This window comes from Heterocephalus glaber, unplaced genomic scaffold, assembly GCF_053883595.1.
Source record: "Heterocephalus glaber isolate CG9 unplaced genomic scaffold, H.glaber_assembly_v1.0 deba00001465, whole genome shotgun sequence".
Lineage (NCBI taxonomy): Eukaryota > Metazoa > Chordata > Mammalia > Rodentia > Bathyergidae > Heterocephalus > Heterocephalus glaber.
This window is the reverse complement of record NW_028258312.1, coordinates 24685826-24700685: the sequence shown is the minus strand read 5'-3', so window position 1 is coordinate 24700685 and position 14860 is coordinate 24685826. Positions and strand designations below refer to the sequence as shown.

The 14860-nt window shown below is 38.8% G+C and overlaps 1 protein-coding gene across 34 annotated transcripts in view; it reads right to left on the bottom strand.

Moving 5' to 3' along the window:
- Positions 1-1781: 1781 nt before the first annotated feature.
- Positions 1782-14860, bottom strand: part of Mef2c (myocyte enhancer factor 2C) — a 162328-nt gene continuing 149249 nt past the window's right edge. For 16 of the 34 annotated variants that reach the window (XM_087180971.1, XM_021255751.2, XM_004841667.4 and 13 more), the window contains 4 exons: positions 13594-13617; positions 12605-12734; positions 11876-12011; positions 1782-6528 (listed from right to left, as the gene is read on the bottom strand). In XM_087180971.1, coding sequence (XP_087037097.1) covers positions 6207-6528; positions 11876-12011; positions 12605-12734; positions 13594-13617 — 612 coding nt within the window. In that variant the 3' untranslated portion in view covers positions 1782-6206. Of the gene's footprint in view, positions 6529-9382; positions 9474-11875; positions 12012-12604; positions 12735-13593; positions 13618-14860 lie in introns of all 34 variants that reach the window. The other 18 variants (XM_087180980.1, XM_087180981.1, XM_087180983.1 and 15 more) reach the window with 4 other exon arrangements.

Sequence of the window (14860 nt, the reverse complement as noted above, 5' to 3'; positions counted from 1 at the left end):
CTTCCCACCTTGTTTCTAACCCTTCCCCTCCTCAGGGCTGCACTTTATCCCCAGAGTGTGGTCCACAATTCCTGTACATTTGTCTCTCCCTTTCTCATCTCTGTTCCTTTGTATTTAGTATTTCTTTCTTATAAGATGCTCTCATAATTGCAGAGCCTGATGACAAATGAAAGTGTGAGGGCCAGGGATTTAGCTCAGTGGTTCTACCACCTGCCCTGCAAATGCAAGGACCTGAGTTTGATCCTCAGTACCAAAAAAAAAAAAAAAAAAAGAAAGAAAGGAAAATGTCGCAATCTTTGTTGGAAAGGCAGGAAAAAGGCTCCATCTCTTAAAATTACCAAAACACAAACCTTTTCCTTTTCCTACTTTTTCTCCTCCACACGGATATTGGCTCTATTGTTCCATGTGACTTCACTATGAAACACAAGCTCCCAGATAAAATTGCTAAGGATTTTGAGATGGTCAGAGTAGAGCACCAAGCTCGACAGAGGGCAGGCCAGTGTGTGACTGTGGGGGTCACATGCCCAGACGCGTCTGCTCTTGTCCTTCTGGCCCTTTCTTGCTCCAGCCCATCCTCTGGAATCAAGTATTACCTAGTGTCCACACTGGGACATGCTCCAATTTACTCCCAAGGAGGCCAAGTGGTTTCCTTATAGCATCTTGTAGCGTCTGTCTTCTGTGAGTCTGTAGGTTTCCTCAAAGAAGGGGCTACATCTTCATTCATCCTGGAATGCATCACCTAAGTTGCATGAGATTCTTGAACAATAAAACTTGCCAGCAGGGCTGTCACTGGATGCTGTCTCCTGGAGCCAGATTTCTTTTTTCCAGAGCAAGACTCTGGAAATTATTGCTGGAGTCCAGGTTCTCTGGCTGCCCAGCACTGCCTTCTTGTTTTCCTTTTCAGTTTCTAAATTAATCTTTGCATCCATCTTTTTTCATCAGACAAATGATAGAGCCTTTATTCCCTCTTTTCCTAAGCCTGTAAGAAGGCAGATCAGAGGTACCGTATGTAGAAGGCGACTAAAACCTTCTCAAGCAATCCAGACCTCAGCAGAGGCTCCACAGCTGTTACTCTTCACAGTACTGTATCGATCTTTTAAGGGATATTCCCTTTAGAAACTGTAACTGGTCATAGTCATGGACTATTTTATAGTCTTTTTATGTGTCTGAATCTACTCATTTGCTCAAATATTTAGATGCAAAGTCTGTGTTTTCAAACTTTTTTGATTAAAAAAACATTTGATAAAAAGAAATGTTTCTGGAAATACATTTTGCCTCTTTTGGTTTGAACAATAATTTAACTTATTTCATGGTACTGCTTTTTATAATGACGTCTGGAAAATTTTGTGTTTAATCAGATAGTCAAAGATCTTCATAGAGCTGCTTTATTGATATAAGAAGTTGAACCGTTTGGTAATAGAGAAGGGAATCAAGACCTGGAGGGAAGGGGAAGAGGCAGAAGAAGAATTAAGCTGTGTTATGGACGTGGACCGACTCGGCGCAATGCATGTGATCGTTATGCCCTGCAAGCATGGGCTAATAAGAACAAAAGAATGTTAAACTTCCCGCGCCAGCTGAATACTGCATCACCCTAAGAACTGGTATCCAGTCCACACCCCTCCTGGGCACGGATACACAGATCCATCTTTTCAGATACTCTGAGTTAAAAACTGAGAAAAACCATTTTTGCTTGGGGATAAGTTGCTTTTTCAAAACACGACAAAGTGGAATCCGTTGAAAGAGCCAAACATGAGTTTAAAAAACACACCACAGACACTGCATCACTAGGAAAGCCAGTAACTTTACTGAATTGTCTGCAAAATACAAATTATACCTTATTTCCAGCAGGAGAAACTTTTGAAAATTTCCCACTTTAATTCACTACAGACAGCTGAATTAAGTCCCTTGAGATACACAGATGTGGTTTAACTTAGTTATAACATCTTGTCATCTAGTGGCGGCAAAGTCCTGCTTATGCCGCTGTGAGCCTCTATTTGAATATTTGTTGCAAATGCTTGTATGCCCTCATTTACAAGCTAGTTTAATTACTGTCATTGAATGGAAACAAGTCCCCAGGAAAAGGAAAAAAAAAAGAAGGAAAATGATACAGCAAACCATTAGAAGCAAGGCAAGTGCTACACCTACAGTGACCCCGGTCCACTTGCTTCAAGAGTGCGCTGACGCTGCGTTCCAATCACAATGGAACCCGCCACACAGCTGACCTCTCCAGATCAAACCGAGGTACGAACCACTTTGAGGTATGAACAGGGCAGGCAAAGTACAATACCCAATTATGAAAGGAACCAAAATGGACAAATTGAGTGTAGAAGATATGTGGGTTGGATTGCTCCGCATCTTTGGTTAAAACATATTAAGAAAAGCCTTTCATTACATCTGTGGTCAGAAGCATCTGAACAGACACTAGTGTTCCAGCAATCTTCAGAAGATTTCTAGTGGCAGGAAATTAACGCCACACAAGTGATGACACCCAGGCATATGGCAGAGAGGAGAACAGATGAAGTATGCCATGCTTAGGCAACAGGCTTTTTGAGGGTTCAAGTGGCTTCTTCTTTTAAAAAAAAATGTAAAGAAAGAAACACAAAGCATTTACTCTCTGGAAAAGCAAACAGAAGGGATAAAGGGGTCAAAAACCTAACTCAAAGAAAAGGCTGGGCATGGAAGGAAAATAAATACCTAAGTGTGTGAGAGGGCAGGCATTCTTTTAAAAAGTGAATTGGGATTTTTTTTTAAATCCTCACTTCAGTTAACTTTTATGCAATCTAAGGATGTCAGGCATTCTCATATTCATCATTACAAAATGTTAAATTCCACCTCTGGAAAAAATAAGCCTTTTACTAAAAAACACAACTTTTAAAAAGGTTGAAATGAACAGCCTCCACACTCCAATGCATACAATATACAGGTTGTGCAGCTGGTGTATATTGTACCACTGTTACCAGTATGTAAGCTTAATATTACCCCAAATCTTTTAAAATAGGATTAGCTCTAACAATACCTGTAGCTGTGTAAAATGCCACCTATGTTTCTGTGACTGGCAATGAAGAATGTTGTCTCAAATGTGGCTCTAGGACGGGTAAGGTAAAATCATATACTCCCCCCGAGGGCTCTGTCCTAACCTCTTGGACACAAAGGGTTTGCTGTGATAGAAACCACACTAGCTTTGCAAATACAATAAACAGTAAATTACAGAAAAGGCATAGGGTAAAGATAAGACAGTGACTGCTTACAGAAAGTGACTCATCATAATAAAAATTGTGCTTCTTCTCATTAAACCATCTTTAGAAAGTCTCAGATTATCCCTTCGCTATCTTGCCATCACTGCGTGTGAACTCAGTAGTAGGAACAAGAGATGACTGGCATCCATGTTCAGGTGATTCTGTTCTTTTTGTGTTCTTACGGAACTACTGTCAGAACTGCTATAAATAGCCAAGGCTTCTGCTGGTACTTTAGCTTACTTATCTTCAGCAATAGAAATTCATGTTTTCTTTGTCGCTGAGGCAAATTGCAGGTAAAAAATTAATATGGCTATTTCTTCATATTTTTATGTAATGACCCTTTCCCACCCACTGGTGAGATTCTGATACTGGTAAATGAAAATGTTTTGAAAATGGCGAGGAACGTTTGTGATATGCTTGCATATTTAATACACATTAAGTTGTAAAGATGACTTGTGAGCATGGGATCAAGTCTCTGATGAAGAAAATGATTTTCTTATTTTTCCTCTTTGTGTGTGTGTGTGTGTGTGTGTGTGTGTGTGTGTGTGTATGAGAAAGAGAGACACAGAGAGAGACGGGGAGAGGGAGAGAGTTGTGTGTATTTTTAGGGATGACTTTCTGGTTTTCCTCTGCATAAATGTTATTCTTTCATGTTCCATGGATACCTTGATTAGTGGGATATATATGAAATGGTTGATTTTTAAAATTTTTTAGTATATAAAACATTAGTACAAGGCAGGCTAGCATCCTATCTGGATACAACCTAAGGTGCATTGTGGTCTAATTATGGATTGCAGATCAAGTTAAGAAAAATATAGCCTCATTAATAAGGTCTCTTGGCTTCTGCCACCCAGCGGCAGCCTCTTACAATGAGAAACACATAGAAACTGTGCAAGAAAAGAAAAAAACAAATGGATAAGAAATGTCCTACACATGATACAGCCGGGCTGATACTACTGCCTATATCCTCTTTGCTGTGTATGTCAGTGTGTATGACTGGAGATGCATCAACAGATCTTCACATTCCAAGAGAAGGAAATCATTCCTAGACTGAAATATCTTTTAAACAATATATATTGACTTTTTTACGGCACTCACTTTTAAAGGGTCTGAAAATTAATCCCTTATAGACGAATATTAGACAAGAGTTATATTTTCTTGAAAAATTAAAAAAAGGGACATAGAGAGGTTCTTTAATGGGATTTCTTGAAATGGCTATTAAATCTCTTTATTGAAGAAAAATAGATGACATACATGCTTTTTGCAGAAGTGACATTGGGGGTCCTGACACACTGGGATTGTCCAACAGTCCTATATTGCTGACAAGATTGTTAAGGGTCAGTTAAAACAATGAAAGTTAGATGACAAAGCAACTATCCCTTTACCTCCTTCCTTCTTTTCTAGAACCCACCCTTTCACATTTTTCTTCTGTGGGAATTTATAACTTATTTCACCCAGTAAACTCCATATCATTTGTTTCTAGGGCCCCAACACAGCGTCTCTGTTCTGGGCATATTTCTAAGAAACATATCAAATTCTAGGCTGAAACCCAACCATGTAATTTAGGATATGGGCAAGTCAGGGTATGCACTTACTGAATTCCAAGATGCATGGTGGAATGGTGAGATCAGAAAGGGGCCCTGCATTTGATAAAAATGCACAAAACAAAACAAAAATAGCATGAAAGAAACTGGTTAGTATATACAATGGATGTCAGTTGACCAAATACATTGCTAATGTATTAAAAACAATTTAGGGTGTTGCAATGTGATATGTTCTAACCGCACAGGTTACCCTTTTGACAGCTGACCTTGAACTTATAAAATGTATGCAGAGTAAAAGAAATCAGAAAGAAAATAGTTACTCGAATGTGCAAGTGCACACATATAACCCCCCTCCCACTATTAAGATAACAAAACTTCTGCTATTACCATAATATTATATATATTAGAAAGCTATACACAAGCATGTTAATTTCACAGATTTTTTTAAAAGATTCTTAATATTTATATAATTAGAAATACACATTTCAAAAACAAAACTTCTACAAAGAGAAAACAGTTATCTTGGTTAGCAAAGCATGGAGTTCTTCATGGCTTAGGGTAGTGCTTTCTATACAAAAAGTCCTTTTTGGTTTTTTACAGGACTGTTTAAAATATTAGCGAAGCTATCAAGGGGGGAAAAACACATTTTGGCCTAAGTAAACTACAAAAAGCCACAAATGCTTTGCAAACTCTGTCTTACCTTTTATATGAAAATAAGCAAAATGTAATGTACATATTTTTATATTTTTATTTCATAAGAGATGCAGACCCAGATTTATTTATTTAATTAAATACGTTAGCTCTCAAACTCCACTTTTTCTGTTTTTTCCTTTTTTTTCTTTTCTTTAAATAGGTATGGTCCTCTTAATGGTCTGTGATCCTTTCTAATGAGTGCCATACACCAGTGACAGGGTTGCAGGTTTGTGAGCGTGCCCCGGATGCCAGGTGCCCAGGGTGTTCCTAACACTCCCAATGGCCACCCACTGCCGGGTCCGTCCAAACTTCTGTACATTTGTGTTTTTTTTCTATATGTTGCATAACAGCTGCTCTCTCTTTCAGTAAAGATCTGCCGCTTTTGGCAAATGTTTCCTTTTGTCTATTTACATGTAAATAACGTTGAACCTGCAACATGACACTATCTATTGTAACATACATTTTGCAAAGGAGCACAACAGTGAAAAGAAGTTAGCCTTAAAATCTATTTTGTACAAGTGTTCTGTTGTACAGCTCAAGTGCTAAGCTTATCTCAGCATTTCTGTTTATCTTTATACTGTATCACTGAGGCAATTTAAAAGTACTTTTACAAAACAGAGTACCTGACTTTTTTTCCACACACGGCACATATAATGCATATCGACCCCCCTTCCCCATTAAGGTATAGCACACACACACACTGCAAGGAAAAAACTATTAAGTAATAATGTGATCATGTAGCCCAGCCTTCAGAGAGTCGCATGCGCTTGACTGAGGGGCTTTCCCTTTCGTCCGGCGAAGGTCTGGTGAGTCCAATGGGAGAGTGGAATTCATTCCGGTGATCCTCTCTGTCGCTGCCGTCGTAGGAACTACTGCAGCTGCTCAAGCTATCAACAGGAGACCTCCCCGCCTCGTGGCGCGTGTGTGGTGGGTATCTCGAAGGGGTGGTGGTACGGTCTCTAGGAGGAGAAACAGGTTCTGACTTGATGTTGAGGCTTTGAGTAGAAGGCAGGGAGAGATTTGAACTCTGAGATAAATGAGTGCTAGTGCAAGCTCTGTAGGAGGAAAGGAAACCCAGTTACAGATGGAGGAGGCCAGGAGGCCCCAGGAACTTACAATTACATAACACATCAGCCTACAGACTCCCATAGACACCAGAGCGTGCCAGAGGGGCACCAGCGCCCTCCGGGATGCGGCGCGGCTGCGGGCCGCCTGGGGACAGCTGCAGGAGCTAGCTGGTGCCGGCTTCGGAACCGGGCTGTCTCTGACGGGCTCCCTAGCGCACTGGGTCCCGCACGTCCATGGAATTTCTCCCTGAACTTGTCCTAAACTTCAGGCTTCTAAGCCTTCAGATAGACTGGTCAGCTTTGAATTCGGCTTCCTTGACTGACAAACGCTGGCGTCGGAGAGTTCTTTATTTATTACTTTTTGGTGCTCAGGGCCTCCTGGCTGCTAAGCAAGTAGCAAGAGCTACATCTCCAACCCAGAAAATTAGGTTCAACAGCTTACTGTTAGGTCAACACTTCCCTCTGATTAATGAGCACATATACATAGAGTTTACATTTTAAGCGAATAGAACCCATCAAATGGTACACAGTGCCCATAACTGGTGAAAAAAAAGTTGGAAGAGTGGAAAGCAGGGGAAGAAGGAATGAGATTGAAAATTATTCGCAGAAATTTAAAATACTGTTTTAAAAACAGGTTTTCTATCCCACTAAACCTGGTAAATAATTTTCCTTTCTTCATCCTTTTGCAGTTACATAGGATGAAAATATCTGTTTCCCACAATTCCCTCAACTTTACTACTGTCAGCCATTCCCTGGCAGAATAACCTAGGATATGGCTCTTTTATTTATACTGGTAACAACTGGTGAATCTGGTGTTGCCCAAGCAAAGGCAGTTGTAAAGAAGGGAGTAATGTGACTTTAGTGTGTTTATGATCCTTAATCCTTGCCTATTCCCAGAGGGTCTAGTTTGTCCTTCTTCCAAAATGTGGGAGAATTTAGATACTTGAAATTCTGAAGAGAAAAAGCATTAAGCCTTTAAGTTTAAATCAGCTATCACAGTGACTTTGATCAGGGTAAGCCATGATCACGTGGCCGGCATCAATTTTAAAATACTTTTATTGTTCTCACGTTCAGATCATAGCGGCACCCATGGCTAGAGTCAGTATTACTTGACCATACTGTCAAGAGAGTACAGCAATTTCTTTAGTTGAGGAAGAGTCACAGTAAGGAATTATCCATATGGACACACCCACTTTAAACAAAGGCATGCAAGCCTGCCTCCTAATGCATGTAATTACACTGCTTTCCTGTTGAGAGAATTGGATGGTACTGACAATGTCGTTAGGAGCAGGGACAGAGTGAGTGTGTATTTCAGAGGAACAGTGGAGTAACTTGGGCTGGCTTTTGGGAGATGCAGTACACGCTCAAGATGCAGAGGCATAAAATTAGTCAGAAATGAATGTATCTTTGAGTGATGTTTTATACGAAAGCACCACCTACTGGCAAAGAATTACTTTCCTTTTCTTAATAGATGAGCAAATGTTGAGAACAATACATGAGAGAATTATTTGCTTCTGTAATAAGGCTTTCTTTCTTTGCCTTTTTCATCTTATAGAATCGAAATAATCTTAGCACTTAAATCAAGATTCTACATGGAGTGTATATGATTTTCAATATTCTGCTTATGCTGGGAGATATTTATTTGTAACATATTTTACAGTTTACTATATTAGTTCCTGAGAGTTTTAATCGAATAATCTTTAAATCAAGAAGATATTAATATGAGGGAGGGAGGGAACAGTTATATTCAGAATGATCCATAATGGTAGACTATTTTCACTATATATTTGATTTTAGAAGAAATCATCTTTTGATTTCTGGACGAAAAGAATTTTCCTGGCTCTAGGTAAGATAATTTCACTAAAATTTAATCAGATACTTCTACTATGGATCCCAAAACTGTTTAATAATGAATGTCAATTAGGATCCTGAAAATAACGTGGCATATCAATAAACACTTTTTCTGTTCTCTGACATTTAAATTGTGTCTTTCCAGTCAGGGTGAAATGGAAGATTAAAAAAGATTGGTGGGCTGGACCAGGATAAGCAGTTAATCTAGATAAACTGAACGAGGTAATACAATCAAATGGCTTCTTAGTGGTTTTTGGAAGCTGCATTATCTCCTTATTTACTTCATCTCCCAATGCCAACTGGTTTGTATAGGATTACTGCATCTCCTCTCCAGAAAAGATGGAACAATGACTGGTGATCCTTTCCTATAAATAGAGCCGTGGGAGTTTATCTTTTGGTGGCGTTGTATTTGACATGGAAGGAATACAGAAGCCTTCAGAGCAATTCTGGGGACTAAATATGCAGAAGTGGGATCTAAGTTGTATTTTAGACTCAGCTTCACTATACTTTAATATGTGATTCAAAACAGAAAGCTATTTTCTGTTATCAAAGAAGTATTTCCTTGACAAGGAAGGGCAGCATTAAAAAACCACTCAATTCATACATGCTACAATCAGATATATGCACATAGATCCGCTTGTCCTTTAGAAGGAAATACAGACATGGGCAGTTGTGGAAGGCTTTCCTATGTGTGGATGGATAGGGATGGGAAAGAGGGGGTGAGGCTGGCGCTCTGTCCAAGTTTCCCTCGACTCCAGATGTCCTGGAATTGGGAAAACATGTACCCTTCCCCAGACTGTTCAGAAGTCAGACATGACTGGATGGTTTTATTCAAATTTCTTACTGCCTCTCCTGGAAATTAGACCATCAAACTATATTTAACCTAACTAGTTAACAGTCATCTCGACTCTGAGTCACCTCCCTCGGTTTGTACTGGACGCCCACATCAACAAAGACAGTGTGTGCAAACGCTTCCAGAAAACAGGCTGACCTTTTTTTTAGGTGGTAGTTGAGAAAAACACCTAAAGCTTGAGGGTCATTTTCTCAGATATGACAAATTCCTCTGCCAGTCATGTTTCTTCCTACATAAAACAAATTTATGCTGCTTATCTAACTTTGTTATATAAAATCAGTTACTAACTAGTTTAAAACTAGAGCTTTGAAGACTTAAAGCTTGAGAGGACAAAATAGACACTTTTCTTGAACAAAATACAAAGAGTTTTATAATGCTTCTATAATTTTGAGAAAGAACTGTAGTAACTACCTTGGCGTGCTGGGAATTTCTACTTTGGTGATATTGAATTTATTCCTTTCTTTGTTTTGGATACTGCACTTCATCCAAAATGGGGCCCAAACCCAACTCTATGAAGTTAAATTGACTTGTAAAAGTATCGATTTTTAAAATTTACACTAGAAGGAATTAGTGCATATATTTACATTACAATTTGGGATTTTTTAAAAAGGAAATTTTACATTTAACTGCACTAAAGCTAGGGTCCATTAGGAGGAATCTCCCTTCTAAAAGTCACTGTATTGGTGGTACTGGTGTGCATGTGAGAGCGGTTTGTGTATGTATAGGAGTGGGGGCTGGAGGAGGGGAGAGAAGGAGAAAGGACCAGCACTGAAAAGCCTGGAATGGGCATCATAATGACATGAGGTATAAAGGGATTGACTGAGTGCAATTAAAACTCATAGGCCAGATTCAGAGTTAAATTATGGGCAACGAGATTCAGTGCTGAAGAACACAAGGGGCTGAGCAAAACGGCTTCCCTCTTGGCTGTGGTTAATTCAGCTCCTCCCTAGTCCAGGGATGTTACTCGTTTCTCATTTACAGGGCCTCTATTAAGGCCAGAAGGGAACTCGATTCTCCCACGTAACAGAAGAGAGCTTTAAAATTCCAGCACAGTTAAAATATAGAAGTAGGTGTGTGCTCACAATTTAAAAGACAAATTCAAAACAAAAAGAAAGCCATATTCAGATGAAATGGTATGGCTTTGGATACTGATAATTTCTCAGTGAATCTAGTGCTATAATGAAGGAATCTTGCAAAAATGAGAACTAAACACTTGCTTTTATTATTGGCAAGAAGCATTTAGAGTAGATTCCCTGCTCCGCCACGGTAGTACAATGCCACATGCACATATTTAAAAACCACCTGGAGGGGTATTACATACTTAGGGATAATTACCTAAAAAGTTACTGCAGCAAATGCCTACTTGGATAATTAGCATTGAAGAGAAAATTTAATTGTCCTAAAAAGAGAAACTGTTCCTAATCAAACACACAATATAGCTTCAATGTAAAGGATCTTTTCAAGAAAGCAGAGGAACAATGCCATGTGAACTTGTTTCATTTACAGGAAAGGCTAAATTTCCAGTGACGGTGGTATCAATGAGTGGGATGGATATAAGCAAGTGGGGAAGGGGTGAGGACGTCATTTCCAGGCCACTAATCTACAGAACATCAATGCCACCAGGAGCCAGAGTGAAGAGCATGAAGCTGTGGTATCAGACAGTGGCTTTTGCTCTAATCCATAGTTTATTCTCACCTTCCTGGAAACATAGATGTGGAACTAGTTAAGTAATACAGCTAGTTAACTGTAACTAAATGGTTTAGTAGTAAAGCAAAAGTGGGAGAGGCACGTGGAATGCTTCTAAAATATAAAACATCTCTAAATATCTCATATCTTCCTATTTTCCTTTGAGGATTAATTGCAGAGTTAAAGTTACTAGTTAAAGGCAGGTCCTTTTGTTTACATTTTAGCTTTTTCGGTGTAATTTGAAAGAAGTAGAGTTAATTTTGAATTGAGGGCTTTTTAAAATTTGAACGTTTCCTTGATAAATGATAGGAATCATCGGATATGATAAAGGTGTAGCTCAAAACTACCACCAGGGGGCAGAAAGACACATCCTTTGACCAGAAAAACAACAAAATTATTTTTATACCCAAATTTATTAATTAGTTTTGAATGTACTAATTAGTATATATATTTTAATAAAATATCTATAAGTCCACAATTGTACTATGGGTACATTATAAATAGATGAAGCCCATATATCAATTGAATAGCTGATCTGATGAACATTAGGATTCACATTAGGGTAACCTATATAGTTCATGCCACGTGAGAATTTCAAATATCTCAAAACCTTAAAGAACTTGTAAGTAGATGCCTTCAAAGTTCCCATGTCAACTGTGTGATAACTAAATATCAGTACTCTCACAGAAGCGGAAATTAAAATTGCCTAAAACAATAAGGAAAGAACTGGCCTCATTAGTGCAGGGCTCCTCTTCCTCTTAAAAATATTAAGGGATGTAGGACTTAAGCTACTCAAAAGGGATTGGTCTGACAATTACCTTTACATTTCTATAAGGTGCCACACTTTGCACTCTCATGAGACACGAAAGCACACGTTTAAGACTGTCACTGTCATTTTAACAACACACCCTGAAACGGCATTACAGAGGAAGTAACCCCGCTTACCCCAACTGGCTGAGGGCAGATGGCGCCATGTTATGTAGGTGCTGCTGTTGCCAGCCGGTCACTGAGCCGAGGTGAAGCGCACTGGCTGTGTTAAACCCTGACAGGGATGACAGGTCTGCGCTACTGAGAGAGTACTCTGCATCACAAAATGAAAGAATAAGGAAAGCTTGAGATTTGAAAAGGACCAAACAGTAAATCAGATCAAACATTTTCAGCGCTCAAAAACATTCTGGACTGTACTTGATTTTTTTTTTTTAATTTGGGAAGAAAGAAGGATAGAGCACCAGGGATAATTTCAATATAAAAGAAATGTTCCACTCTTCATAAATAAGTATTTCGTGGAAGGCACGGAGGAGTGTAGCCTGCTGCTGTGGTTTTATTCCACTACAACCTGGTATAACAGTACATAACATATTTGACAATCTAGAAATGTTTTTTAAACAAACTTGAGCAAGTGAGCTTTCTATGACACCAAGGAAATACAGTAACAGCTCAATTTCCTTGAAATTGTTCTATTTTGAATTCAGGTTGGGTAAATAAAACTTTCAGTCACTTGAGAAAGAAGAATGTAGATAACTCCTTTGCCTCAGTGAGGCAAAAGTAATGATACAGTGTTCTGGACACTGCAGGTACTTGACCGAGCTTCCCAGTAGGGTAAAGATGATAATGCTCTTCAACTTGATTCTTCCTAAAAGGTATTTAACATTTACAGGTGGCAAAGCTACTCACCGGTACCATATGTTGTGGAAATGGCTGATGGATATCCTCCCATCCCTTGTCCTGGTAAAGTAGGAGTTGCTACGGAAACCACTGGTGTAGCCAATGACTGAGCAGACTGGGAGTTATTTATCCGTTGATTCTTTTAAAGTAAATAAAAAGACAATATTGATGGAATTCTTAAAAAAAAGTTAAAATTCTAGATTTCAGGATTAGTTTTGCACATAAAGAGATAACTTGGTACAAAGCTCATGAAATTAATCATTTAACATGTGTCTCTATGAACTCTGCCAACCCTATCATTTACAATCCTTCAAGAGACCAGCTGTTGCCATAGTAACCCATTACATCAGTATCTCCTAGGCAACTGAACTAGTAACAAGTACCATAGCTTTATTATGGGTAAAAACAGACTATGTTGAGAACTGATGAAATATGTATACTGTACTTCCATTGTTTCAATTTTTATTCAAATGCAAATTTAAAAAAATTAAAATCAACCATGGTAGATTTTGTGTTCAGTTCTCTGTTCAGCAGAGCAGGCGGTAGGTGGTCATGTTCTATCCTGACCAGCAGGTGGTGCTCTGATCACTTTTTTTCAGAGACTTCTAAACTTGATTCAACTGGAGGGCAAAGCTGCTAAGGCCTATATTTAACTCCTTCAGCAAGGAGATTAAAAACATACATCAATTTAAAACAATGGCACTCTCGTTTTTAGAACAAGAAGTATTTTAGTTTTAAGCGACAAAATAAATATTTTCCTGTAGAAATCTTAAAATGTTGAAAACAAGGCCTCCAGTTTCCAGAGGTTGTTGGCATAGAAAATAATAAGCAGACATTCTTTTAACCTGTGACTCGTACTAGAAATTCCCCATATTTAAGCGTAATCAATGTGGACACACCATGGTCAGTTTCAGAGTCTTCCGATTGTTTCAGAGCTCCCTCCTTCCGCTAGCTTTGCCTATTTCCTGGCCACTGAAAGGGTATGCTCACATACTTACCAAAAGGAGGTCGACGTCCTCGGACTGAGAGCATGGGGAAGGAGTTTTATTAATTAGTGTGTGCAAATATTTATAATTGGGCAAAATCTTTTCAACCAAAGGAAAGGTACCTTCTGATAGACACAACAGTTTAAACAGTTTTAAAACCCAGACTCTAAAGATAACTCCTTATAAAGGCATTCTCTGTTTCACTTAATGAGGTGTTTATCTCAAATGTGAAGACACCCTATCTGGCTTTCAGCGCAGGTCAGTGTCTTGATGTTCATGATTTCACCACCATATTTTGAACAAAAAGAATGTACTTTGAATCTCACTTGCTGGAGGAGGAGGCAGTCACACCTGGCTGAGAGAGAGAGAGAGAGAGAGAGAGAGAGAGAGAGAGAGAGAGAGAGAGAGATCCCTGCCCAACCTCTCAGAATCCTGGGCAAGCATCAGTTTTAAGGACCTGGAATAAATCTGCTGATAGAGATGGCCTGCCATGCACAGCCCACACTGCCGGGCTGAAGCCCTTGGGAGGTTTTATTTATTAGATTCAGTCTTTTCCAAAGCGAATGTTGCAGATTATGTGATTTTTGGGGGTTGATATTCAAAATTAATCTGCACTGTGCCATAATAAACTAATCAGCTCACAGGCCTGTTCTATCCTGATGCTTGCCATAGAGCAAAGGAAGAAAGAAAGAAAATATGTTTTCAGAATGATCTAAATTTGTCTGCTGAATGTTTTCATTCTTAAGCACAGCTAATTTGGAGCGCAGTGATGTTTCTTTGTTGTGGAGTTTGGTTCCACAATATTCTCTTTATCACAGGTACATCAACCCATGGGAAAGAAAGTGGTAGGGTCTGGAAATATTTTATAGATATTTAAATTTGTATCTCCTAACACCTATTTATTTTTCCTTAAAAGGGTCACCACTCTTTTTGATGTAAAATGCAACCTTTTCTTCTTTTCTTGAAATGTCTGAGATTTTAACAGTTTACTTTTGCGAATCAGGTATTTTCATGAAGTACATATATGGAAAAATGAATTAAGGCACTGCAGAGGTATGTGATGTTTTTCAATATGAACACTGAAATCCACTGAAGAAAGGAGCTGCCAATTAACAGGAGAAAGCTCATTTAGGAAATACAGAAAGTAGTTTTCATTGGCATACCTTAAGGACATAAACAGCTCACTACTGTAAAAACACCATGCCATGCAGTACTTCATTATCTGTTACTTTGCCTAAGAAACATCTGTTCTGACCAATGGCAGAATTTGATTTTTTTC